General features: G+C 45.5%; 1 protein-coding gene across 6 annotated transcripts in view; it reads right to left on the bottom strand.

Annotated features, from left to right (window-relative positions):
* LOC130277011 (sodium/calcium exchanger 1-like) overlaps positions 1–26,912 on the bottom strand; it is a 319,182-nt gene extending 292,270 nt beyond the window's left edge. For 4 of the 6 annotated variants that reach the window (XM_056527173.1, XM_056527169.1, XM_056527168.1 and 1 more), the window contains exon 1: positions 26,541–26,641. In XM_056527173.1, the coding sequence (XP_056383148.1) occupies positions 26,541–26,555 (15 nt within the window). In that variant the 5' untranslated portion in view covers positions 26,556–26,641. Of the gene's footprint in view, positions 1–26,051; positions 26,343–26,540; positions 26,642–26,724 lie in introns of those variants that run through there. The other 2 variants (XM_056527170.1, XM_056527171.1) reach the window with 2 other exon arrangements.
* Between the last annotated feature and the right edge of the window lie 208 nt (positions 26,913–27,120).

Below are 27,120 nucleotides of genomic sequence, written 5' to 3'. Positions count from 1 at the left end.
GAGAATGACTGGGTGAAGAGTGAATGGCTCTTTTCTACGTCAAAGCTTGGCACTGCAAAGCGGGACAGCGGAAGTCAAAAGTGGGATGTGGGCGGGGGTCTCAAAAGCAGGACATTCGGTGGGCATGGGATGCACACAAGTCCAAACACATAATGCACTCTCCTAACCTATATGTACAATGCACACTTCAGGCAGACTCTACACCAGTGATTCCCAACCGTGGTGCCGCGGCACACGTGTGTGCCGTTCGCCACTGGCCGTGGTGCCGTGGGATTTTGCTGAGATTTTTTATTTTTTTAATATTCCGCCCCGGCCCGTGCGCTTATGACTGGCGGCACAGGGGGGAAGCGAACCCTGCGTGCGCACTGCGCACACAGCGACCCCCTCCCCACTGCATCCCCTGCGTCCCCCTTCTACCTTGCGATGCAGTGAGCCGAAAATGGGTCCCTGGGGCGGAACGATCTTCACCAGTGCCGGACTCCCGTGCCTGTTGTGGACCTGCAAGCTGCGCGGACCGGCTTGCTTCAAGTACTGTACCCTTCCCCCCCTCAGTTACCCCTTCTCAACCCTGTCCAACCCCCCCCCCCCCCACCGTCACCCGGGTCCACCCTATACCCCCCCATCACCCATGTCCACCCCCCCTTGTCACCCATGTCCACCCTCCCCCTGTCACCCATGTCCGCCCCCCCGTCACCCATGTCCACCCCCCCCTGTCCACCCTCCTGTCACCCCCTGTCCACCCTCCTGTCACCCCTGTTCACACCCATGTTCACCCTCCTGTCATCCCTTTCACTCCCTGTCACCCATGTTCACCCCCCTGTCACCCCTGTTCACCCCCTCCAGTCTCCCATGTTCACCCCCTCCAGTCTCCCATGTTCACCCCCTCCTGTCACCCATGTTCACCCCCTCCTGTCACCCCTTTCACTCCCGTCCACCCTCCTGTCACCCCTGTCCACCCTCCTGTCACACATGTCACCCATGTTTACCCTCATCCACCCTTCTGTCACCCCCGTCCACCCTCCTGTCATCCCTGTCACCCCCGTCCACCCTCCTGTCATCCCTGTCACCCCCATCCACCCTCCTGTCATCCCTGTCACCCCGTCCACCCTCCTGTCATCCATGTTCACCCCTCCTGTCGACCCATGTAGACTCCTCTACACCCCTCTGTCACCCATGTCCACTCCTCTACACCCCTCTGTCCACTCCTCTACACCCCTCTGTCACCCATGTACACTCCTCTACACCCCTCTGTCCACTCCTCTACACCCCTCTGTCCACTCCTCTACACCCCAGTCACCCATGTACACTCCTCTACACCCGTCACCCATGTACGCTCCTCTACACCCCTCTGTCCACTCCTCTACACCCCTGTCACCCATGTACGCTCCTCTACACCCCTCTCCACCCGTCACCCATGTACGCTCCTCTACACCTCTCTGTCCACTCCTCTACACCCCTCTGTCCACTCCTCTACACCCCTGTCACCCATGTACACTCCTCTACACCCCTGTCACCTATGTACACTCCTCTACACCCGTCACCCATGTACGCTCCTCTACACCCCTCTGTCCACTCCTCTACACCCCTCTGTCCGCTCCTCTACACGCCTCTGTCCGCTCCTCTACACGCCTCTGTCCGCTCCTCTACACGCCTCTGTCCGCTCCTCTACACCCCTCTGTCCGCTCCTCTACACCCCTCTGTCCACTCCTCTACACCCGTCACCCATGTACGCTCCTCTACACCCCTCTGTATGCTCCTCTACACCCGTCACTCATGTACGCTCCTCTACACCCCTGTCACCCATGTACGCTCCTCTACACCCCTCTGTACGCTCCTCTACACCCCTGTCACCCATGTACGCTCCTCTACACCCCTCTGTACGTTCCTCTACCCCCCTGTCACCCATGTACACTCCTCTACACCCCTCTGTACACTCCTCTACACCCCTGTCACCCATGTACACTGCTCTACACCCCTCTGTACACTCTTTTACACCCCTCTAAACCCCTTTGTCACCCATGTCCACCCCTCTACATCCCTCTGTCACCCATGTCCACTCTTCTACACCCCTCTGTCACCCATGTAAAAAAAAGTTCATTTTGCAGGTTTAACGGTGAAGTATTGTGTGTGGAAGAAATCGTGATGATGGCCCAGACCAGATGGAGAAGAGAAGGCAACATTGCAAATTAGATAAGAAGTCATTGGTGAGTTGCTGTATAAAGCAGCACTTTAAACTAAATACCCACTGATAAATAGATATAGTGCATTGCGTTTTTTACCATTTTCCCCCCTTTTTTTTTTTTTTTTTGCCTCGGTATCGGTGCCCCGCGGAATTTTTTTTTTTCGAGGTGTGCCCCGACCCGAAAAAGGTTGGGAAACACTGCTCTACACACCTGCATTCACATCCGCCCATAACCAATTACATACACATTACATGCACTGCAGACAAATTACAGATACATACAGTATAGATGCACACACCGCGCACACTGCTGACACTCTGCACATCCGAAAGCACACACTGCAGACACTCTGCACATCTGAAAGCACACACTGCAGACACTCTGCACATCCGAAAGCACACACTGCAGACACTCTGCACATCTGAAAGCACACACTGCAGACACTCATCATACCTATGGCTGGATTCATAGTTTGTGCTGTGTAAACACAGCCTATATGCACAATACAGACACAAACTCTGCACACCAATATACACACCCAACCCAGATTCATACACTGCAGATCCTTGCTCACACTCACCATGCACATAATACATGCACATACTGTGCTCTCCACACACAGACACAATACAAATGCATAACAGCTAAACCAACAATTACACAGTCAAGGTCTAGACCAGTGTATCTCAACCAGAGTGCCTCCAGCTGTTGCAAAACTACAGCTCCCAGCATGCCAGTGGTTGGGAAATGCTGATCTAGAGGAAGTAAGTTTGAGGAGAAGATGATGGACTCTAAAGTGATCAGTTGTAAGGGTAAAGAGGGAGAACATGTGGGTGGAGGGGCACCATGACAGAGGGGCATACAGCAGTCCCAGCTACATGTGCTAGGAGGGTCCATGCCTTTACAGCTGCTGCCCTAGAGCTTCTCCTCCCCTCTGCCCAGGAGGGGATCCAGATCAGCCATTACTCCTATCCCAGTGTATGACATTGCTTTACCTCTGGGCTGATCAGCTTCTTCTCCACACACTGACCGATTGTGCTACCCCATCTGCAGGAATTTCCCTCCCCTGTAAGAGGAAGCCTCTGATTGGTTATGCAGCCTTGGAGGGGCACTCGCATCAACCAATCAGCACTCTGCTCTGTCAGGGGAGACTAACATGACAGAGTAGACCACTGAATGGACCTCCCAGGCTCTGCTCTGTACAGTGAGTAGTAATCACACAGGGGCTCCATGCAAAGTGCTGAGTCAGAAATCACAGAAGTAGGACATGTGGGGGCTGATCCGGGACTGCAGGACATGACCCTAAAAATGGGAAGGTATGGTGGTCAAGCTACTTATCCCCTATCCTGTGGATAGAGAACAAGTTAAAGGGGTATTCCAGGCACAAAACTTTTTTATATATATCAACTGGCTCCAGAAAGTTAAACAGATTTATAAATTACTTCTATTAAAAAATCTTAATCCTTTCAGTACTTATGAGCTTCTGAAGTTAAGGTTGTTCTTTTCTGTCTAAGTGCTAAGTTCTCTCTGATGACACCTGTCTTGGGAATCGCCCAGTTTAGAAGAGGTTTGCTATGGGGATTTGCTTCTAAACTGGGCGTTTCCCGAGACAGGTGTCATCAGAGAAGACTTAGACACAAAAGAACAACCTTAACTTCAGAAGCTCATAAGTACTGAAAGGATTAAGATTTTTTAATAGAAGTAATTTAAAAATCTGTTTAATTTTCTGGAGCCAGTTGATATAACCCCTTTAATCCTTGCTGGAATACTCTTTTAAGGATTAATAATCACTGCAATCTTGCCATTGTTTTTGCTTAGATCTATGGCAACTCTTCCCCACAAAACTGCAAAATGGAACCATCTCTACGTTTATATGTAAAGTACCAGTATTTTTTTCTGGCATTGATTGCTACTACTGACCTACAGGGCCGGATGATCATTGGCGCTCATGGAGCGCCTGCTCTGGGCCCCATGCCCGCTGGGGGCCCCCGTCACATTCGGGACATCCTTGTGTCCAGAAAAATCTTTTCAGGACACAAGGATGTCCCGGCGGTTACCTCTCTGCGGCGGCCCCCGCGTTAACTTTAAAGACGCATGGGCCGCAGGCAGGTAGCCCATAGGAGAAAAGCAGAGTGGAGCGGAGCATCGAGGAGGACGCCCATAGGCCATAGCAGTAGGTCGTGACCCCGGTCCCCGGACCGGAGGAGCGGTGGTCGGAACACTGAAGCATACTGAGGCAAACAGGCATACAGCCTCCAGCCATACAATGTATATGGCTGAAGGCTGTATGTCTGTGGGGGAGCTATACTGCACCTAATGTGGGGAAGCTATACTGCACCTAATGTGAGGAACTATACTGCACCTAATGGGGGGAACTATACTGCACCTAATGTGGGGGAAACTATACTACACCTAATGTGGGGGAACTATACTGCACCTAATGTGGGGGGAAACTATACTGCACCTAATGTGGGGGAACTGTACTGCACCTAATGTGGGGGAACAATACTGCACCTAATGTGGGGGAGCTATACTGCACCTAATGTGGGGAACTGTACTGCACCTAATGGGGGGAACTATACTGCACCTAATGTGGGGGAAACTATACTGCACCTAATGTGGGGAACTATACTGCACCTAATGGGGGGGAATTATACTGCACCTAATGTGGGGGAACTATACTGCACCTAATGTGGGGGAACTATACTGCACTTAATGTGGGGGGAAACTATACTGCACCTAATGTGGGGGAACTGTACTGCACCTAATGTGGGGGAACTATACTGCACCTAATGTGGGGAACTATACTGCACTTAACCCCTTAAAGACGAAGGACGTAAATGCACGTCCTGGTGAGGTGGTACATAACGCACCAGGACGTACATTTACGTCCTAAGCATAACCGCGGGCATCGGAGCGATGCCCGGATCATGCGCGGCAGGTCCCGGCTGTTGATCGCAGCCAGGGACCCGCCGGTAATGGCGGACACCCACGATCCCGCGGATGTCCGCCATTAACCCCTCAGATGCCGTGATCAATACAGATCACAGCAACTGCAGCATCGCGGTCACTTAAATGGATGATTGGATTGCCGCAGCGCTGCCGCGGCAATCCAATCATCCAGCACGGCAGACGGAGGTCCCCTCTCCTGCCTCCGCTGCCTTCTGGAAGTCTTCTGCTCTGATCTGCCTCTGCTCTGATCTGCCTTCCCGTAGACCAGAGCAGAAGATGACCGATAACCCTGATCAGTGCTATGTCCTATACATAGCACTGAACAGGATTAGCAATCGAATGATTGCTATAAATAGTCCCCTATGGGGACTATTAAAGTGTAAAAATAAAAGTAAAAAAAATAAAGCCAAAAAAATTTGAAAAACCCCCTCCCCCAATAAAAACATAAATTGTCCCATTTTCCCTATTTCACCCCCAAAAAGTGTTAAAAAAAATATTTTATATACATATTTGGTATTGCCTCGTGCGTAAATATCTGAACTATTAAAATAAAATGTTAATGATACCGTACGGTGAACGGCGTGAACGTAAAAAAAAAAAGTCCAAAATAGCTGCTTTTTTATAACATTTTATTCTCAAAAAAATTTATAAAAAATTTATTAAAAGTTTTATATAATTAAATATGGTAGCAATAAAAAGTACAGATTACGGCGCAAAAATGAGCACTCATACCGCCGGTTATACGGAAAAATGAAAAAGTTATGGGTCTTCAAAATAGGGGAATTTTAAACGTACTAATTTGGTTAAAAAGTTTGTGATTTTTTTTAAGCGCAACAGTAATAGAAAAGTATGTTATCATGGGTATCATTTTAATCGTATTGACCCAAAGAATAAATAATACATGTCATTTTTACCGTAAATTGTATGGCGTGAAAATGAAACCTTCCAAAATTAGCAAAATTGCGGTTTTCTTTTTAATTTCCCCACACAAATAGTATTTTTTGGGTTGCGCCATACATTTTATGGTAAAGTGAGTGATGGCATTACAATGGACAACTGGTCGCGCAAAAAACAAGCCTTCATACTAGTCTGTGGATGAAAATACAAAAGAGTTATGATTTTTTGAAGGAGAGGAGGAAAAATCGAAAACGTAAAAATTAAATTGTCTGCGTCCTTAAGGCCCAAATGGGCTGCGTCCTTAAGGGGTTAATGTGGGGGGGGGGGACTGTACTGCACCTAATGTGGGGGAACTATACTGCACCTAATGTGGGGGAAACTATACTGCACCTAATGTGGGAGAACTATACTGCACCTAATGTAGGGGAACTATACTGCACCTAATGTGGGGAACTATACTGCACGTAATGTGGGGAACTATACTGCACCTAATGTGGGGGAACTATACTGCACCTCAGGGGCGGACATATCGCCTGTGCAGCCGGTTCAGCTGCACAGGGGCCCAGCGTGGGAGGGGGCCCGCCGGGAGGGGGCCCGCCCTCACACGCTTGGCCGGTCCTACCATCGGACCCAGTGCACAGGGCCACCATCAGGGGGTAAACCCATACACTTGTATGGGGCCCGGAGCTTCAGGGAGGCCCGGACGTCCCTGTACTTTTTTTTTTTTCCGGCTAGTCAGTGAGTGACTGCGACTGTCACTCACTGACTCCTGGCTGGGTACCTGTCAGAACTATGACCGGGCCTCATAGTCTGGGGGGCCCGCAGGACTATGAGGCCCGCTCTTTCTAGGGCGCGGGCCCCTTAAGAAGTACGGCAGGGCCGGACAGGCCAGGGGCTGATGGGAGTCGACGTGCCCCGCGCAGGCACGCACGTCTACTCCAGTCACCTGACCTGTCCCGGCGCGATCTCCAGTCCAGCAGCCTCCCGACGGATCCTCCCCGTGCAGTGACACTCTGACAGGAGCAGCAGCTGCACCGAACCCCGGCAGGGTAAGTGAACGGGGGGGGGGGGGGGGTTGGATGGGGGCTATGTTGTTTGCAGACTACAATGGTGATGAGAGGTGCAGGGGAACTGGTGCTTGGGGTGTTATAGGGGTGATGAGAGGGGGGGGTTATGGGGGTAATGAGAGGTGGGGGGGGGGGGTTATGGGGGGATGAGAGGTGCAGGGGGTGTTATGGGGGGATGAAAGGTGCATGGGGAGGTTATGGGGGTGATGAGAGGTGCAGGGGGTTATGGGGGTAATGAGAGGTGCAGGGGGTGTTATGGGGGTAATGAGAGGTGCAGGGGGGTGTTATGGGGGGGATGAGAGGTGCAGGGGGTGTTATGGGGGGATGAAAGGTGCATGGGGAGGTTATGGGGGTGATGAGAGGTGCAGGGGGGTTATGGGGGTGATGAGAGATGCAGGGGGGTTATGGGGGTAATGAGAGGTGCAGGGGGGTGTTATGGGGGGATGAGAGGTGCAGGGGGTGTTATGGGGGGATGAAAGGTGCATGGGGAGATTATGGGGGTGATGAGAGGTGCAGGGGGGTTATGGGGGTGATGAGAGATGCAGGGGGGGTTATGGGGGTGATGAGAGATGCAGGGGGTGTTATGGGAGTGATGAGAGATGCAGGGGGTGTTATGGGGGTGATGAGGGGGGGGTGTTATGGGGTGATGAGAGGTGCAGGGGGGGTTATGGGGGTGAAGAGAGGTGCAGGGGGGTGTTATGGGGGTGGTGAGATATGCAGGGGGCATTATAATAGTGATGAGGAGAGGTGCGGGGGTTATAGTAGTGATGAGGAGAGGTGCGGGGGTTATAGTAGTGATGAGGAGAGGTGTGTGGGGGGGGGTTATAGTAGTGATGAGGAGAGGTGTGTGGGGGGGTTATAGTAGTGATGAGGAGAGGTGCGGGGGTTATAGTAGTGATGAGGAGAGGTGTGGGGGGGGGTTATAGTAGTGATGAGAGGTGCCTGGGGGGGTTATAGTAGTGATGAGGAGAGGTGCGGGGGGGTTATAGCAGTGATGAGGAGAGGTGCAGGGGTTATAGTAGTGATGAGGAGAGGTGTGGGGGGTTATAGTAATGATGAGGAGAGGTGCGGGGGTGGTTATAGTAGTGTTGAGGAGAGGTTTGGCAGGGGTTATGGGGAATGATGAGGACACAGAGGATAAGAGGTATTATATTTAGTGGGTATAGTGTGTGGCAGGATTATATTTAGTGGGTACAGTGTATAGCAGTATTATATTCAGGGTACAGTGTGTGGCAGGATTATATTTAGTGGGTACGGTGTATAGCAGTATTATACTCAGGTTACAGTGTATAGCATTATTATATTCAGGGTACGGTGTGTGGCAGGATTATATTTAGTGGGCACAGTGTGTAGCAGTATTATATTCAGGGTACAGTGTATAGTATTATTATATTCAGGGTACAGTGTATAGCAGTATTATATTCAGGGTACAGTGTGTGGCAGTATTATATTTAGTGGGTACAATGTGTGGCAGTATTATATTCGGAGTACAGTGTGTGGCAGTATTATATTCAGGTTACAGTGTGTAGCAGGATTATATTTAGTGGATACAGTGTATAGCAGTATTATATTTAGTGGGTACAGTGTACAGCAGTATTGTATTCAGGTTACAGTGTCTGGCAATATTATATTTAGGGTACAGTGTGGGGCAGTATTTTATTTAGGGTACAGTGTGTGACAGTATTTTATTTAGGGTACTGTGTGGGGCAGTATTATATTTAGTGGGTACAGTGAATAGCAGTATTATATTTAGTGGGTACAGTGTATGGCAGTATGCTATTCATGGTACAGTGTGTGGCAGTATTATATTCAGGGTACAGTGTGTGGCAGTATTATATTCAGGGTACAGTGTGTGGCAGGATTATATTCAGGGTACAGTGAGTGGCAGGATTATATTTAGTGGGTACAGTGTATAGCAGTATTATATTCAGGGTACAGTGTGGGGCAGTATTTTATTTAGGTTACACTTTCTGGCAAGGTTGTAATGATTACTGTCTTCATGCAGAGGATGAGGATCTGCTGACAGTGAGGAGCCAATGATGTCTGCATGTCAGACTCTGCAGAGAAGATGGAGCTGGGGGAAGACCTGGTCTCTGGACGAGATGAAGAAGAAAAGAAGACGTCACTCAGGTCACTGACATCATTGTGTGTTCTTATGACTGTCCCATCAGAGCTGTAGTCACTTGTAAGTTCTGCAGTGATGATGGGTAAAACTGTGTCCAATCTGTGTCTCTTCAGCTGTTACAAAACTACAACTCCCATTGCCTGAGGCTCTCCAGACATGATGGGAGTTTTAGCTTTCCAACAGCTGGAGAACCACTTCAACCGAGGTGATCGGTGGGGGTCTCAGGCCTTGAGTTGTGTAAGGGGCCCCGAAATTTCTGATGGTAGCCCTGCCAGTGCACATATGACAGGGAAACCAGTCTTGCCCAGTCACTAAACTGCTACTTACATCTGCCCATGGGGACTTCCTGGCTGAGGTGCGTGCAGTGAGTGACGTCATCGCAAGCACCTGGACGCTGACGTCCAGCGCAGAGCGTGCGATGATGTCACTTATAGCGCGCACCTCTGCCAGGAAGTCCCCATGGGCAAATGTAAGTAGTGCAGGCCAGGTAAGAGTGTGTGGGTGAGTGAGAGTGTGTGTGTGTTTGTTTGTTGGGGTTATGCTACGCTACCTTATGTGGGGAATCTATGCTACCTAATGTGGGGAATATATGCTATGCTACCTAATGTGGGGAATCTATGCTACCTAATGTGGGGAATATATGCTATGCTACCTAATGTGGGGAATCTTTGCTACACTACCTAATGTGGGGAATATATTCTACGCTACCTAATGTGGGGAATCTATGCCATGCTACCTAATGTGGGGAATATATGCTATGCTACGCTACCTAATGTGGGGCTACGCTACCTAATGTAGGGAATCTATGCTACGCTACCTAATGTGGGGAATATATGCTGCGCTACCTAATGTGGGGAATATATGCTACGCTACCTAATGTGGGGAAATTATGCTACGTTACCTAATGTGGGTAAACTATGCAATGCTACCTAATGTGGGGAATATATGCTACCTAATGTGGGGAATCTATGCTACCTAATGTGGGGGAACTGCTGCCTATCTAATGCAGATTAATGTGAGTTGCAGTGCAATTTTATGGCATATTACTTTTTTTTGGGGGGGGGGGGGGGGGGCCCAGGCACATTCTTTGCACAGGGGCCCTCTGTTGTCTGTGTCCGCCCCTGCTGCACCTAATGTGGGGGAACTATCCTGCACCTAATGTCGGGGGGGGACAACATAATGAAGTGCTCCGTCTTCCAGGTAGCCTTAATCTGGCCCTGCTGACCTACTTAGACAACAGATAAATGTAACTTTTAGTACTGTCTAAAATGGAAAGCATACAGAAAATTGCTACAGAGCCTCTATGAAGGTCACCCAATACCAGGACTCGCCCATTAACATCTAGCATATGTTTTAATAATACTGAAGGCGTTTTGACCACTAAGAGGTTGTCACGATTCGGCTGGCTGGAGGTGGATCCTCTGTGCCAGAGAGGGATTGGCGTGGACCGTGTCGGTGGACCGGTTCTAAGTTGCTACTGGTATTCACCAGAGCCCGCCGCAAAGCGGGATGGTCTTGCAGCGGCGGTAGCAACCAGGTCGTATCCACTGGCAACGGCTCAACCTCTCTGACTGCTGAGATAGGCGCGGTACAAGGGAGTAGACAAGAGCAAGGTCAGACGTAGCAGAAGGTCGGGGCAGGCGGCAAGGTTCGTAGTCAATGGTAATAGCAAGAGGTCAGGAACACAGTAATGGTAAACACAGAAGGAAGCTTTCTCTAGGCACTAAGGCAACAAGATCCGGCAAGGAAGTGCAGGGGAAGTGAGGTAATATAGCCAGGGAGCAGGTGGAAACTAATTAGGGTGATTGGGCCAGGCACCAATCATTGGTGCACTGGCCCTTTAAATCTCAGAGAGCTGGCGCGCGCGCGCCCTAGAGAGCGGAGCCGCGCGTGCCAGAGCATGACAGCCGGGGACCGGGACAGGTGAGTGACTTGGGATGCGATTCGCGAGCGGGCGCGTCCCGCTATGCGAATCGCATCCCCGCCGGCAATGTCAGTGCAGCGCTCCCGGTCAGCGGGTCTGACCGGGGCGTTGCAGGGAGAGAAACGCCGCGAGCGCTTCGGGGAGGAGCAGGGACCTGGAGCGCTCGGCGTAACAGAGGTGCTGTCCTTGTGAAGAAAACTAACTTTTCAATATACCCTTCCCCTCTGTGGGCACCCTCCTCAAGTATCAGAATGGGGTCATAATATGTCTCTGATACCGTTCATGTTCTTCGGAATCATTAACTTTTAGTATGCTAACAATATTCTGTGCAGGGAACCTAGCTGGTCTCTTCATTGTATAATATATTCAGTATGCACAGAAGCCCAGAGACATTGGGGTATTGTGCTTAAATGTTCCCACGGTTTCCTAGGTTTGGGTACCATGCAAAATTCAAGCTGTTAGAGGCTGCTTTTTTTGTCACTGAAATGTAAAGACATCACTCTACCTATTTTAATAGTGACTGAACTTCTTTACTAGGAGAATAAAAATCTAGGATGCTATATTAAATTTTATTTAATTTAAAAGGTCAATTAACCACAGAAATCAATAGTACAAGCGAATGTAGAAAATGTTATAGTATATCTTATTCGGAAAAATATTTTTCTTTCTCCTCTTATCAAGCTTTTACCCCCACCTCCCAAACCCCCTATAAGCTTTCATTCAAAGAGCAGTTTACATGCTGTCCATTGAAGTCTATAGAGAAGGGAGGAGTGAGGAGGAAGAAGGAGTGTGTTCAGAATGCAGAGGCAAACACAGAGGGGGAGATTTATCAAAACCTGTCCAGAGTAAAAGTTTAATCATAAAGAGAAAGAGCGCTCCATAGCGTAAAACAGCCCGGGTGAGAGTAAATGATAATTTGGAGAAACTCACACACAACAATGGTCAGCGTGGATGAGTGTAAGGACCGCTCTGCAGCCTCCCAACCAAACGAGCAGTAATGGGTAAAGACTTCCAGGGAACGGTGGGTTACAGCAGAGCTGACAAGGGATAGGCACGTCAGGTGAGTAGAAAAGAAGGATTTATTTAAAACATTGCAATGCATTTCACCGCGCTTGCATGGTTGCATCAGGCCTGATGAAGCCGTTCAAGCACAGTGAAACGCGTTGCATTGTTTTAAATAAGTCCTTCTTTTCTATTCACCTGACGTGCCTATCCCTGGTGAGCACCGCTGTAACACACCGTTCCCTGGAAGTCTTCACCCATTACAGAGGAAAAGTTTACCAGTTGCCCATGGCAACCAATCAGATTTCTCCTTTAATTTTTAACAAGGCCTCTGCAAAATGAAAGGAGCAAACTCATTGGTTGCTATGGACAACTGGGCAACTTTTCCTCTGCACGGGTATTGATAAATTTCCCCCAGAGAGACTGAAAAGGGACTACACAACAACCAACCACCCTAGGGTTTAAGCCACAGTATAGACTGCTCAGTATTTCTTTATAATGCCTTCCATGTTACCACTGTTTCTTAGAGTGTGTATAAAGACATAGGAGAGGAGGATCCTCTCCCCTGAGTATGTGCAGTGTATGAGAGACATCATAGAGGCTTTACCCACTAGCTCAGGGACAATTAAAAATCAGAGATTAAGCCTGCATATGGGAAAAATGGTGAAAATGTAATATACAAATTATATAATGGCAGATTACAGAATTAGTATGCCTAATGATATAGACACACATTAGAGCATATAAAAGGTACCCAAAATAATTCCCTGTTAAATTAATTTGAATCTGGGGGGGCATGTATGCGGCTCACGAGGAAGGACGCAAGGTATGTGAGCTCTTTGTCTGCTGCATCTAATCTAACCTTTTTTAGTGCCTGATTTGACCCTTAGCTAGTGGGACTGATAATACAATCCTATCGATGCACCAAAAGAACCCACAAGAAACAGAATCCTCCTAGCCAGCCGTTATTTCAGTCTATCCTGTAGCTGTTTTGGGCGGCCTCAGTTCCCAATATGGCAGGTTCTGCAGCACTCCATGAGGGAGGCTCTAACGAGGAGGGAATGGATGAGCCTGAGCCTCTCTCCTCTGATGTGATGTACCACAATATACAAAGGTTCCTGAAACAGGAGCTCAGTAAAGCTGTTACTAGCCAAATTCAAGCTTTGGGCCAGCGGCTCTCCAAAGCGGAAACTAAGATAGATAAGCTGGGCGACGCCATTAATGCTGATGGCATGCAACATGCTGACAAGCTTGAGGCCTTGGAGCTGAAATTGGAGGACCTTAAAAATAGTTCTGGGAGGGCTAACCTCTGGATCAAAGGTCTTTCAGAACAAGTGACTGACCTTATGGACACGGTAACTTTGCTGTACCTGCTCCCTCAAACACCTCCAGAGCTACTCTGGATGGACCAGGGCTCTTACCGAGCCACGTAACCCTGACATACCTAGGGATGTCATCCTCAAACTTCACTATGCCGAAGTGCAGAACCTGTTTCTGAATGCCACTCGGAATCTGGACTCACTCCCCAGTATGCAACCTTCAGTCTGCCTCTGCTCCTTCTACCCTGGAACGCAGGAGAACTTTCCGGCTTATTCAACTGGTCCTCCAGAGTATGGTTGGGCGCGAATATTCGCATTTCGAATTTTTATCGCGAATATTGCGAATATATTTGCTATATACTCAAAATTAAGAATATTCCCTTTTTTGCGCATATTTGCATATGTGAATATTCGCATATGCGCATATTCCTTCTTTTCACTTGTGGGCCAATTAGAATGATGCAAATACACTTGTCAGAGGTTATCAACAACATCCATTGCAACCAATAGTAAAGTTTCCCACCCCCTCACTGTTTTCTTCCTCGAATACGCGAATATGGGAATATTCGTTTATGTGATATTCGCGAATATAGGACGAATATTCATCTATATATTCGCAAAATATCGCGAATTCGAATATGGGCAATGACGCTCATCACTACTCCAGAGGGAATCCTTAAAGGGGTTATCCAGCATAAGGTGATTTTAGTACGTACCTGACAGTCAGTAATGAACATGCTTAGGAAGGATCTGGGCTTGTCTTGGGCTAAATGGCTATGCTGTGAGATTACCATAATACTGTGGCTAGCTTTCTGTGAACTTGTATTTCCTGTTTTCAGTTTTCTTGTTTGCCTACAAATCCCATGATACCATTTTCCTCCTTCCCACACATCAGCTACCCCACCCATTGAAACATAAATGAGCTGCAGACCTGTGGTCTTCAATCAGGGTGCCTACAGCTGTTGCATTAGTTGCAGATTGCTCTCTCTACCCATTGAAACAGACAGGCTCCCTGTCATCAGCTGACTAGTGAGTCAGGTCTCGACCGCATTGTAACCTGAGAAAAATCCAAGACAGCAGTCATTTTGTATGCTGTTAAAAATAAATATTGGGGTGAAATCACATGAGAATTGTGAGAAAACCGTGACGCACAGGTACAGACACTATATTATGAACTACACTCACTTTACAACCCCTGTAGCATAGTCAAATAAAAAATTCCTAGAATACCCCTTTAAGCTGCAGACGTATGACCTACGCACTATTACTATTTCCAGGTGCACTAGACTGCCTCTGTCCCCTGCACTTTTTTCCTTTAGTCATGGAGCACCTGGCTACCCTTATTAGATGTGATCAAAATATTAGGTTGTTTCCGTGGGTTCCAGTAATTACAAATTGAGCCTTTTCGTTGATGATTTATTACTTACCCATAAATCCGCTTACCTTACTTCCTAGTTTGTTTAAAATTCTGTCTGGGTTTTCTGAACTCTCAGGATTGTGGGTCACCAGATTCAAATCAGAGGTGTTCTACTGTGGTGTCCCTGCTCCCAACTAATTGATTTAAATTTTGGATTTTCAGTGGTCTCAGTGTAGTCTCCCATATTTAGTTAATCTTTCCACCTTGCCTTCCTCGCTATATTCCGTTAACTACCCTCGTCTATTCAGGGAGCTTCGTTCCAATCTTAAATCATATTATCTGCCGTATCTCTCTTGGATCGGGCGAGTGCATATGATCAAGATGGTTGTCTTGCCCCGCTTGCTCTATTTCTTTCCCACTATCCCGGTCCCTGCGGGGCTAATTTTAAGGCCTTTCAGTCTCTCTCCTTCTATTTGGGGTGGAAGGTGCACCTACACACAATATCACAAGGAGGTCTGTCAATCAGTAGGGGCTCCTCAATGTTTGCTCCAGGGAGGTTACATGTTATGCCTTGCCTCTACCCCTTCCTTCTGTCTCCTCAGTGACAAACTTTTGCACATGCCCTTTAGAAAAATTCTGACTTCCTAACCATATTCTGTTGGCTATGCGCATCCATTGTGCCTCTAAATGGAAGCAACCTGACCTCTCTTTTGACGCTTTTGTTTCCTATGTTAACACTATTGTAAGGTGTGGAAACCCTGGATGACCTCCTCCAACTGTCCGGATCTTCAATATTGTACAGTCATGGCCGTAATTGTTGGCACCCCTAAAATTTTCTAGGAAATGAAGTATTTCTCACAGAAAAGGACTGCAGTAACGCATCTTTTGCTATACATGTTTAGTCCCTTTGTGTGTATTGCAACAAAACCAAAAAAAGGGAGGAAAAAAAGCAAATTGTACATAATTTCACACCACACTCCAAAAATGGGATGGATAAAATTATTGGCACCCTTAACTTAATATTTGGTTGTACACCCTTTGGAAAAAATAACTGAAATCAGTTGCTTCCTATAACCACCAATAAGCTTCTTACACCTCTCAGAAGAATATTGGACCACTCTTCCTTTGCAAATTGGAAGGGTGCCTTTTCCCAACCGCAATTTTAAGATCTCTCCACAGGTGTTCAATGGAATTTAGATCTGGACTCATTGCTGGCCACTTCAGAACTCTCCCGCGCTTTGTTGCCATCCATTTGTGGGTGCTTTTTGACGTATGTTTGGGGTCATTGTCCTGCTGGAAGACCCCATATCTCGGACGAAAACCCAGCTTTCTGACACTGGGCTGTACAATGCGACCCAAAATCCATTGGTAATCTTCAGATTTCATGATGCCTTGCACACATTCACGGCACTCAGTACCAGAGGCAGTAAAACAACCCCAAAACATAATTGAACCTCCACCATATTTCACTGTAGGTACTGTGTTCTTTTCTTTGTAGGCCTCATTCCGTTTTCGGTAAACAATAGAATTATGCTCTTTACCAAAAAGCTCTATCTTGGTCTCATCTATCCTCAAGACATTTTCCCAGAAGGATTGTGGCTTACTCAAGTTCATTTTGGCACAATGTAGTCTTGCTTTTTTATTTCTCTGTGTCAGCAGTGGGGTCCTCCTGGGTCTCCTGACATAGCTTCTCTGCAATAGCTTTCCACAATTTTGGTTCTCAAGTCCTCAGACAGTTCTCTTCTCCTCTTTCTGTTGTCCATGCTTAGTGTGGCACACACAGACACACAATGCAAAGACTAAGTGAACGTCTCTCCTTTTTTTATCTGCTTTCAGGTGTGATTTTTATTTTGCCCACACCTGTTACTTGCCCCAGGGGAGTTTAAAGGAGCATCATATGCTTGAAACAATCTTATTTATCCACAATTTTGAAAGGGTGCCAATAATTTTGTCGGGCCCATTTTTGGAGTTTGGTGTGACATTCTGTCCAATTTGCTTTTTTTCCCTCCCTTTTTTGGTTTAGTTCCAATACACACAAAGGGCATAAACATGTGTATAGCAAAACATGTGTTGCTGCAATCCTTTACTGTGAGAAATTCTTTATTTTCTTGAAAAATTTCATTTTAGGGGTGCCAGCATTTACGGCCATGACTGTATTTCAAAGTTCTGCCTGTTACAATCTCGTTGCCATTGTGCAATGAAGGCAGGGAGCTGGCTCACCCAGCTCCCCTGCCTCATCATTATAAACTCCCCAGCCCATCCTCTTCTGTGACTTGAGACCCGGGGGGGGGGGGGGTCTCACAGCTATTCACCCGCACTATATCTGGATCTCACAGCTATTCACCCGCACTATAACCCAGTATATTGGGTTTAGAGTGGGTGAACCAGCTGTCAGATTCCCTTTAACACTTTAGAGAAATGTTAGGTTTACTTTTGGTTAACCTACTTTAATTCTTTAGGGCACAGCATAAATAGGTGTTCTTGAATGTGATGTTATCAGAATGTCTCCCTATAGGCTGTGTTCACACATACAGAATTTTAATTGCAATTGTTGAATACAAAGCCAGGGATAGATTTGAAAGAGGAAAAGTCTCATTCTACCTTTTATACGTGTCCTCTTTTTATGATCTGTCCCTGGCTTCGCATTGAATAATTTGCATTGAATAATTGCAATTTACCTAAACACGTGAACACAGCCTAAGAGCTCATTCATACTACGTTTTCCAAGCAGAATTCTGCTCAAAAATTCTGCTGCGGAAAATATGGGGCAGCAGCCTCCCATTATTTTCAATGGGATTCGGCTATATCATTCACTCTACAGAATTTCTGCGATGGGCATCACATTGTGGGAAGTCTGAAGCCTAGACTCTGCCATAAGAACATATTGATTCTTTCAGTGGAATACACTTGGGAATGCATTACCGTCTATGGAGATAGCACATTTCTGAGTGGTCCTAGCGCTGGCTTGTTCTGCTGGTGCCCGCTATAGATGGAATCTCCACCTGTTTATAGAATTTTTTTTTTAAAGCAGGATTGCTGGAAATGTTGCAGCCCTGTGAATTCATTATACCTTTGTGATAGAACTCCAGAATACAGGATTTCAGGTACGAAGCCTATGAAGAAGCTGCAGCGGGTTTACAAATACAAATGGCAATGGAGGGCCATGAGCTTGAATCATTATCGGAAAGAGATTGAGCTCCTTTGTCACCACTTAGGGATTTATGTTATTAGGAATTTCTGACATAACACCATTGATTGGAAAGGACCTGTATTAATTATGTAATGGAAATCTATAAGTATTGCTGAAGGGGTTTGGAATTGAAAAATAACAGATACACAAGCTCAATTGGTCCACCATTGTGATCTCCTGGCTTTTCTCTAACATTTCAGAATATGATGTTTGCATTGAATTCCTATTTAGTTTTCACTGACCACAGCTGCATTGTGGGAAATTTCTACTGTTATAAACTTGGGTAAGCCCTATCTATGTACAGTGACCCCTCGACCTACGATGGCCCCGACATACGATAATTTCAACATGCGATGGCCTCAGAGGTCATCGCATGTTGAAGGCAGCATCAACATACGATGCTTTTGTATGTCGGGGCCATCGCATAAACGGCCATCGGGCAGCGCTGACTGGAGCGGGCGTAGCGACGTGATGGCGGCGACGGAGAGCGAGGATGCCTGGGAAGCAGAGGCCTTGCCAGAGCGTTGGGGACACCTCGGGGATGCGGCGACAGTGATGGACGGCGACATCCCGGGCAGCGGTGACGAGCGGTGACGGTCAGGAGCGGCGGGGACAGGTGAGTACAACTTCCTCTAACAGTGGTCTTCAACCTGTCGACCTCCAGATGTTGCAAAACTACAACTCCCAGCATGCCCGGACAGGGATCACTGTATTAGAATGTTATTCCTCTTTTACTCCCATGGTAGTGAATTACCTACCCAAGAACAAAGGGATCGGGCAGATATCATTTAACATGCCTTATCCTTCTAGTCACTGATAACATTTGTCAAGAAAGAGAAAGGGGGCCACCATACACATTAGACAGCCACATTAGACAGGAAACTGACAGCCCGTTCACCTGCACCAAACCCAGTACACATGGTAATAGTGCGGGTGAACCAAATAAAAATGATGTAAAACTTACCTGAATAACTTACCTGCTTCTCTGGACCCGCCGTTTCAGAGATACAAGGTGTTTAAGCCTTCATTGCTAATATGTTAATGTTGTCCTTTGCCAATCTGGCTAAGTTACACTTCTTTTTAGCCCAGTTCACCCGCACTATAACCTTGCGTATTGGGTTTAGTGTGGGTGAACCAGCTGTGAGTTTCCTTTTAACAGACTTGTTAGAACAAATCTGTCAGCTGGTTTATGCCGCCCTGAATGAGTGTAGGATCTAATAGAGGTATAGATCCTGAGCTCTGTGATTATGGTTAAAGGGGTTCTCCAGTGCTCAGACATCTTATCTCCTATCCAAAGGATAGGGGATAAGATGCCTGATCGCGGGAGTCCCACCTCTGGGGACCCCCGTGATCTTGCACGCAGCACCCCGTTTGTAATCAGTCCCCGGAGCGTGTTCGCTCCGGGTCTGATTACCGGCGACCACAGGGCCGACGGCATGTGATGTCACGCTCCGCCCCTCAATGCAAGCCCCCTCCCATAGACTTGCATTGAGGGGCGGAGCGTGAGGTCACACGCCGTCAGCCCCGTGATCGACAGTAATCAGACTGATTACAAACAGGGTACCGCGTGCAAGATCCCAGGGGTCCCCAGCGGCGGGACTCCCGCGATCAGGCATCTTATCGCCTATTCTTTGGATAGGGGATAAGATGTCTAAGCACCGGAGAACCCCTTTAATGTGATTTGAAGCAAGATTTTTGGGTAAAATGCAAAGTACATCTTGACAGGATTCCTAGCAGATACAGTCCTGCTTACTCCACCCACATAGGATGATTGGCAGGTTTCTCTGTTTACACACTGATAACAGGGAATTCACTGCTGCAAAAAGTTAATCATACTATGGCCTAGCTACACAATTTTAGAAAAAGCATCTAAAGCAATAGTCACAATAAAAATCTCTACACAGCAACTGTGTCAAATCATGTGACAAATCAAAGCCAGATTAACAGACTAAAACCAATGATACATTCCCTCAAATATTTTGGCTAAAAGCAGGTGTATTTTCATCCAGTTCATCCCTATAGTTCACTAATCCCTGTAGTGTTGATCCAGAGGAAGATTAAAAAAAAACAAAAAACAGATAGGGCACTCCCGCAGGTATACTTAAAAGGGGCTCCAATTAAGAGCATCACTTAAGCCCCATCAGGATACTTTAACATTTCACATAGCATGAATGAGGCTAATGTGACTCATTACTTCAAATAGTTTTGTTAGATGTTCATATACAGGGTGGGCCATTTATATGGATACACCTTAATAAAATGTGAATGGTTGGTGATATTAACTTCCTGTTTGTGGCACATTAGTATATGTGAGGGGGGGGGGACTTTTCAAGATGGGTCGGCCATTTTGAATTCAACTTTTGTTTTTCAATAGGAAGAGGGTCATGTGACACATCAAACTTATTGGGAATTTCACAAGAAAAAAACTGGTGTGCTTGGTTTTAATGTAACTTTATTCTTTCATGAGTTATTTACAAGTTTCTGACCACTTATAAAATGTGTTCAATGTGCTGCCCATTGTGTTGGATTGTCAATGCAACCCTCTTCTCCCACTCTTCACACACTAATAGCAACACCGCAGGAGAAATGCTAGCACAGGCTTCCAGTATCACATGATCAAAATGGCCGACTTCAAAATGGCCGCCATGGTCACCACCCATCTTGAAAAGTTTCTCCTTTCACATATACTAATGTTCCACAAACAGGAAGATAATATCACCAACCCTTCCCATTTTATTAAGGTGTATCCATATAAATGGCCCACCCTGTAGATCAGTTTTGCAGCATTCCAACATTTGATGAACCCCCCCCCCCCCCCCCCCGCCCCCAAAGGACGAGGGGGCACTCCCTCCATCTGGAGATGAAAAGGTTTAGTCTTAAGGGGTGACACGCCTTCTTTACCATAAGGACTGTGAACTTATGGAACAGTCTACCTCAGGAACTGGTCACAGCAGGAACAATTAATAGCTTTAAAACAGGGTTAGATACATTCCTGGAACAAAATAACATTAATGCTTATGCAGAATTATAAAACTACATCCCTTCCCCTTATCCCCTTACACCCTTCCCTTAAATTCCCTGGTTGAACTTGATGGACGTATGTCTTTTTTCAACCATACTATGAGAGTACTATGAAAAAGAAAGAAAGATTACATGTAAAGTTAGTGATAAAGTGTCACTATATTATCCTGAAATCAGAGGTGATGTGTTTTTCTTATAGTTTTAGCACTGGTTTAGCAGTTGTTGCTCTTTATGCTCTGTCAGTTCTTGTGACTTCTGCTAGAAAGCAGCCAGCTAGAGCGATTAAGCTCTATGTGACACGGGTAGCTGAGATAACATTGAGTCCTGCGGAGAAGCTTTTCACAGGAGTACTTTCTCTACTCTTTCCAGATGCTGAATGATTTAAAAAGCTGCCTTTTCCTTTTTCTGCATCCCTGTCACTTCACAGCAGTTCACTGTTCATTTGTATAGCAAGAGCATTTGTGTAGTTGCATTTAAAATGCTAACGTTAAGAAATTGACTTGCGCTAAATCTATCTGGTATGATGTTACAGAACCTGGCAATAAAGCTGCAATGTGCTCACCAATGCCAAATTCCTGCCCAATTAATATACTGGTCATAGGGAACGTCCATCTGATGTAATCCATCACTAATATTGGGAACAGTTAGGAAGACACACTTACAAGGAAATTATACTTTAGATTCTCATTTAAAGCACTCATATTTTTTTTTACTGTTAATTGTCATAGAAATTACATAAAAGATTTCAAAAACAGGCAGTTTCAATAGTTGTTCCAGCTGTCAACCATTTCACTAAGCTAGCATAGCTACTAGTCTAGCTGAACTACATTAAGCTGGCCATACATATATGATAGCTGTTAGCTGAATGTCCGATCAGCCGTCAGCTATCACTCTTGATCCACCATACATGTATACACTTGGCTTAGGAAGGCATGCATTTGTTCTGAAAGGGGAGAGGGGAAATACAGTGGGGCAAAAAAGTATTTAGTCAGCCACCAATTGTGCAACTTCTCGCCCTTAAAAAGATGAGAGAGGCATGTCATTTTCATCATAGGTATACCTCAACTATGAGAGGCATAATGAGAAAAAAAAATTCCATAAAATTACAGCTTGGTGTGAAGAAATCAACTGTGGGAGCAATTATTATGAAATGTAAGACATACAAGACCACTGATAATCTCCCTCGATTTGGGGATCCATGCAAGATCTCACCCCGTGGTGTCAAAATGATCACAAGAACAGTAAGCAAAAATCCTAGAACCACATGGGGGGACCTAGTAAATGACCTGCAGAGAGATGGGACCAAAGTAATAAAGGCTACCATCAGTAACACACAACACCGGCAGGGACTCAAATCATGCAGTGCCAGATGTGTCCGCCTGCTTAAGCCAGTACATGTCCGGGCCTGTCTGAAGTTTTCTAGAGAGCATTTGGATGATCCAGGAGGGAATTGGGAGAATGTCATATGGTCAGATGAAACCAAAGTAGAACTTTCTGGTAAAAACTCAACTCATCGAGGAGAAAGAATGCTGAGTTGCATCCAAAGAACACCATACCTACTGTGAAGCATGGGGGTGGAAACATCATGCTTTGGGGCATTTGTTTTTCTGCTAAGAGACCAGGACGACTGATCCATGTAAAGGAATGGGGCCATGTATCGTAAGATTTTGACAGCCCCAAATCATCACTGTTCTAGAGGAGTTCTGCATGGAGGAATGGGCCAAAATACCAGTAACAGTGTGTGTGAAAACCTTGTGAAGACTTACAGAAAACATTTGACCTCTGTCAACAAACGGTATATAACAAAGTATTGAGATGAACTTTTGTTATTGACCAAATACTTATTTTCTACCATAATTTGCAAATAAATTCTTTAAAAATCAGACAACGTGATTTTATGGATTTTTTTTCTCATTATGTCTCTCATAGTTGAGGCATACCTATTATGAAAATTACAGGCCTCTCTCGTCTTTTTAAGTGGGTGAACTTGCACAATTGGTGGCGGACTAAATACTTTTTTGCCCCACTGTAGCTGCTGCTAGCCACCACTGGTGGTAGATTATCTCCAAGAAAATAAAGGGATTGGGCAGTTGAAATCCAACATACATTTGACGTAAATATTAGATTGTCGTTTGGTTCCATTGAAATCGTTGGATTCAGCAAAAACATATGTAATGTGTATGGCCAGCTTTATAGACTGGTAAATAACTTTTTTGGTTGACTAACTGTTTATTAACTTCCAAATCAAAGGAAAAACATTACACTTGCAAGCCTGAGGGTGCAACCTCAAAGCATGGCTTCAAGCACAAAATATATCAGAATAAGTCATGAGCAGAAGGGTTTTCAGTTATGCATAGAAAAATAGGAATACAGTACATTCCAAACTTAACCAACTTGTCAGAAGGGCTATAACAGGTGAGGGTGAGATATCAGTAAAGCATGATGAATTTTACAAAACAAAGACTTCTTGCCAGAGATCGTTCACTCCTGTACAACTCTACCAAAATATGGGCAATGGTACTGGGCCGACCCCAGCATTCCCAACTCAGCAATGATATCTTATGGAGTTTTGCCGGTCTAAACAGCTGGCCATACACATTACATATGTGTTAGCTGAATTCGCTGTAGAATATGTGTATAGTAAATGTATATTGAATTGTTAATTATGCAGAAAAAATAGGCACACAGCATTCTAAACTTAACCACTATAAAATACAAAATTGTGGGAGGATGCAAAACAAAGGAAGGGGGAAAGAGGCATAGGGAGAACAGGTGACCACTGTAAACCATGATGACTATAGTTAAAAGCCCATCAGGTTGAGAGTGATCCCATAAAGAGCCATGTCAGTTAAAAAGGCATTTCCAGGAATAACTAACAGACAGACCAAATGGCATAAAAGAAAGCATAAAAGTTAGCATCCGTAAGACGGAGCTCCTCTATCCTCTGAAGAGGATCCAATGCTTCAACCCACATCACATGAGTGGGGGCAGTGGTCGAATTCTCAAAGCCTACGGATGATCTGTCTGGTAGCCTTCAGGAAATGCCACAAGAGCCTCAGTTTCACAAGGCCAATGGGGCCAGGTAGCATTGACAGAAGGGCTATAGCAGGTGATGTAGAGATATCAGTAGAGCATAATGAATTACACAAACTTCTTTAAAGAGATTGGCCACTTCTGTACAACTCTACCAAATACGGACCATGGAACCATGTCACACCAAGCATTGTCAACATAGCAACCATGTTGAGGGGTATATCTTATAGAGCTTCATCGGAGTATAGTAAATATACTCTGGGTGCTTCTTTTAAGGCTGGTGTATAACAATCTCTTACTCGTCTCCCCTAGTGTCACTACATTTCCCCCCCCCCCCCAACTTTCATTCAGCGGTGTCCCCCTATGCTCCATGTACCTTAAACGTTCAGATATTTGTTGGTGACTAGCTCGCATACCTTTATGGAATCTAACCTATCAATAAAAGATGGAACATTACAAATAAAATACTTTCTGAATTCTTGTCTCAACCCTAGCCATCCTACATTGTAAATGTAAACCCTTGCGACCAGGGCTCTTTCTCATCTTGTTTGAATAATTAATGGGTATCTCTATGATGTCTGACTATTGTCTGCATACATACCCAAGGAATTTTTAATTTTTGCGGAATATGTTGGCCTCATATAAATATAATTATTATTAAGGCTATGCAGCCTTTTTGTATTTTCACAATTGATTTGTTCAAGTAAAAGTATATGTATCTTCTGCTGTTATGCATCAGAGACCTAACAGATAAAAACATTCATATGACATAACACTAAACTGAACTAGCAGAAGACAATTCTTCAACACTTAACATATTTCAAAGTCCCATATGCTAGTCCTAAATCTTACAACCGTTTAGGGGGTTACCCCCTTTGGGGAAAAACCTTACTAGGAACCATAGAGGGTAATACCTTAAGGGTTATATGTTTTTTTAGTTTGCCCTAGGATTTTCAAGGATTTGGGATTTTTTTTGTCTGAACATGCTAACATATTCAAGTGGTCTCCATTTAATTTCTGAAACATACATTTGAATAAACATTTTTTCATACTTTCATGAGCATGAGGGAGTCCTAGTACTAAGGGTGTACAGTGACTTTTTCCCACAAAGGACACTTATCTCTAGGTGGGTGAGTGTCTGACTGCTGGGACTCACACCTATCATGTGAATGGGGGTACAAGCCCCCTGTTCCCTCATGGGCTTGACAAAGATACCTAGTATAGCCTTGAATAAAGGGGCAGTGCACATTTCTGACAGCCACTCTATTCAAACTTAAGGGTTGAGTCTCTTTGTGGGTAAACCTCTATTGAATAAGTAGAACATCTTAACTCAAGACAGATATTGATAATCCATTATTATTACCACCAGTTTTACCGCTGTTGGATTCCCTATTCCAAACTTTGGATCCACTTTTGGTTATACTCTCATATATTATGGGATTGCATAAACAATGGATACCTAATGTGTACATAGCAATGAAAACAGTCACTTCACAAGCACAAGAGATCCAATAATAAAAGCCTGGGAAGTTCATAATTCCCCAGATTTGCTGTCAGTTTGGACTGTTGCTTCACAGACCAGAATGCATTTAGTAGATGTCCATAGAGCAGTTTTGATCATATAGAAGGTAATTGTTTTTAATGTAACTCCTTTATAAAATCTGCATACACACATACACACACACACACACACACAGAGAAGAAGCTTTGCGGCATGCATCCAAGGAGATATTTGCCCCTGTGTCACTCGGGATAAGGAAAACTAAGTATGTCATTTTCCCAGCCATCCCACTGATCCTCATTGAGCCCATTTCTTCATGCCTCCCACTTATATATTGAGTACAAGCTTCTTTGACACTGATACAGCAAGAAAGCCCAAATCTTTTAAAGAATTATTAATGCACCAGAGCCCTACTTCTCATACTTCATGAAAGCTGCTTATCCATAAAATAGACAAATTGATTGACACCTGTCACTGTACCTGATGTTCTGAAATAATTCTCTCTCTGAGCTGTAGAGGTATCTAGATTCCTCCAAGTAAGATTTCATCCGCCACACGGATCCTTTATGTTATAAATCTCTCCACATTTTTTTCTCTCTTAACTTCAGGGTTTTGCACCATTATTCACTTAAGGCCTTTTTTCATTTCTGGTCATATTCTTCCTCAGAATAATAAAATTAAATCCTGTAATCCTCTCAATTCGCTGTGTCCTATTTCCTACAGAATTTTGTTCTCTCAGCTCCAAGTTGTTTTCTTCCGTCCCTGCTTTCTTCCTTTCCATTCTCCTCAGCTGATGGTTTTCCCTGTGCGTCTCAGCCTATTATCTTTCACTGGCTCTCCTATTCCCTACTGTTTCCCTCTTTTTCCTGAGCCTCACTCGTAAACCCATCTAATTGTGTTCTCCACTAGTGTCCATCTCTCCCCACCCCGTCAATGTTTCATCTGTAATAGTCAATTGCCCTCTCTCACCTTGTTTCTTCCCATCTTGAGCCCGGTACACGCACCTGCCTTTCTTCCGCACGCGCTTCTTCTGTAATTCCCATAATACCAGGGGCTTATTGATTCACTTTCCCCTCTCCACTCGTTCTACTGCAGACCTCCTCCCTACCCTTCCACGCTTCCCTCTCCCTCCAAATTTGCAAAAAGTCATCACCTTTTGAATCCACCGTTGTGCATCTCCCTTTCAGCTGCACGGCAAGCTGGCATGTGTGAGAACATAAGAAGTCTGCTGGCATGTGAACAGGCATGAGTGTGCGCGTCTGTGTCAATGCTTGCACAAAAAGAAAATCTCTATGTCCCTGTATACTGCAGCTATGAGCATATACACACTGCACTGTGATGAGAGAGAGGAGGAGGGGAGAATGTGTGAGATAGAGGAGTGTAGAGAGGAAATGAAAGAGACAGTATATATATATAGAGAGAGAGAGAAAATGTATGGGGTAAAAAAGAAGACTATATAGCTAAGAAAAAGGGGTTAGCGTGGGGAAAAAAGAGTAACACTAGATCTATATGGTCATTCTACATCCAGATCTCTCATCTGAGATGCGCA

Source organism: Hyla sarda, chromosome 6, assembly GCF_029499605.1.
Source record: "Hyla sarda isolate aHylSar1 chromosome 6, aHylSar1.hap1, whole genome shotgun sequence".
NCBI lineage: Eukaryota > Metazoa > Chordata > Amphibia > Anura > Hylidae > Hyla > Hyla sarda.
This window is presented reverse-complemented; position numbering and strand designations above follow the sequence as displayed.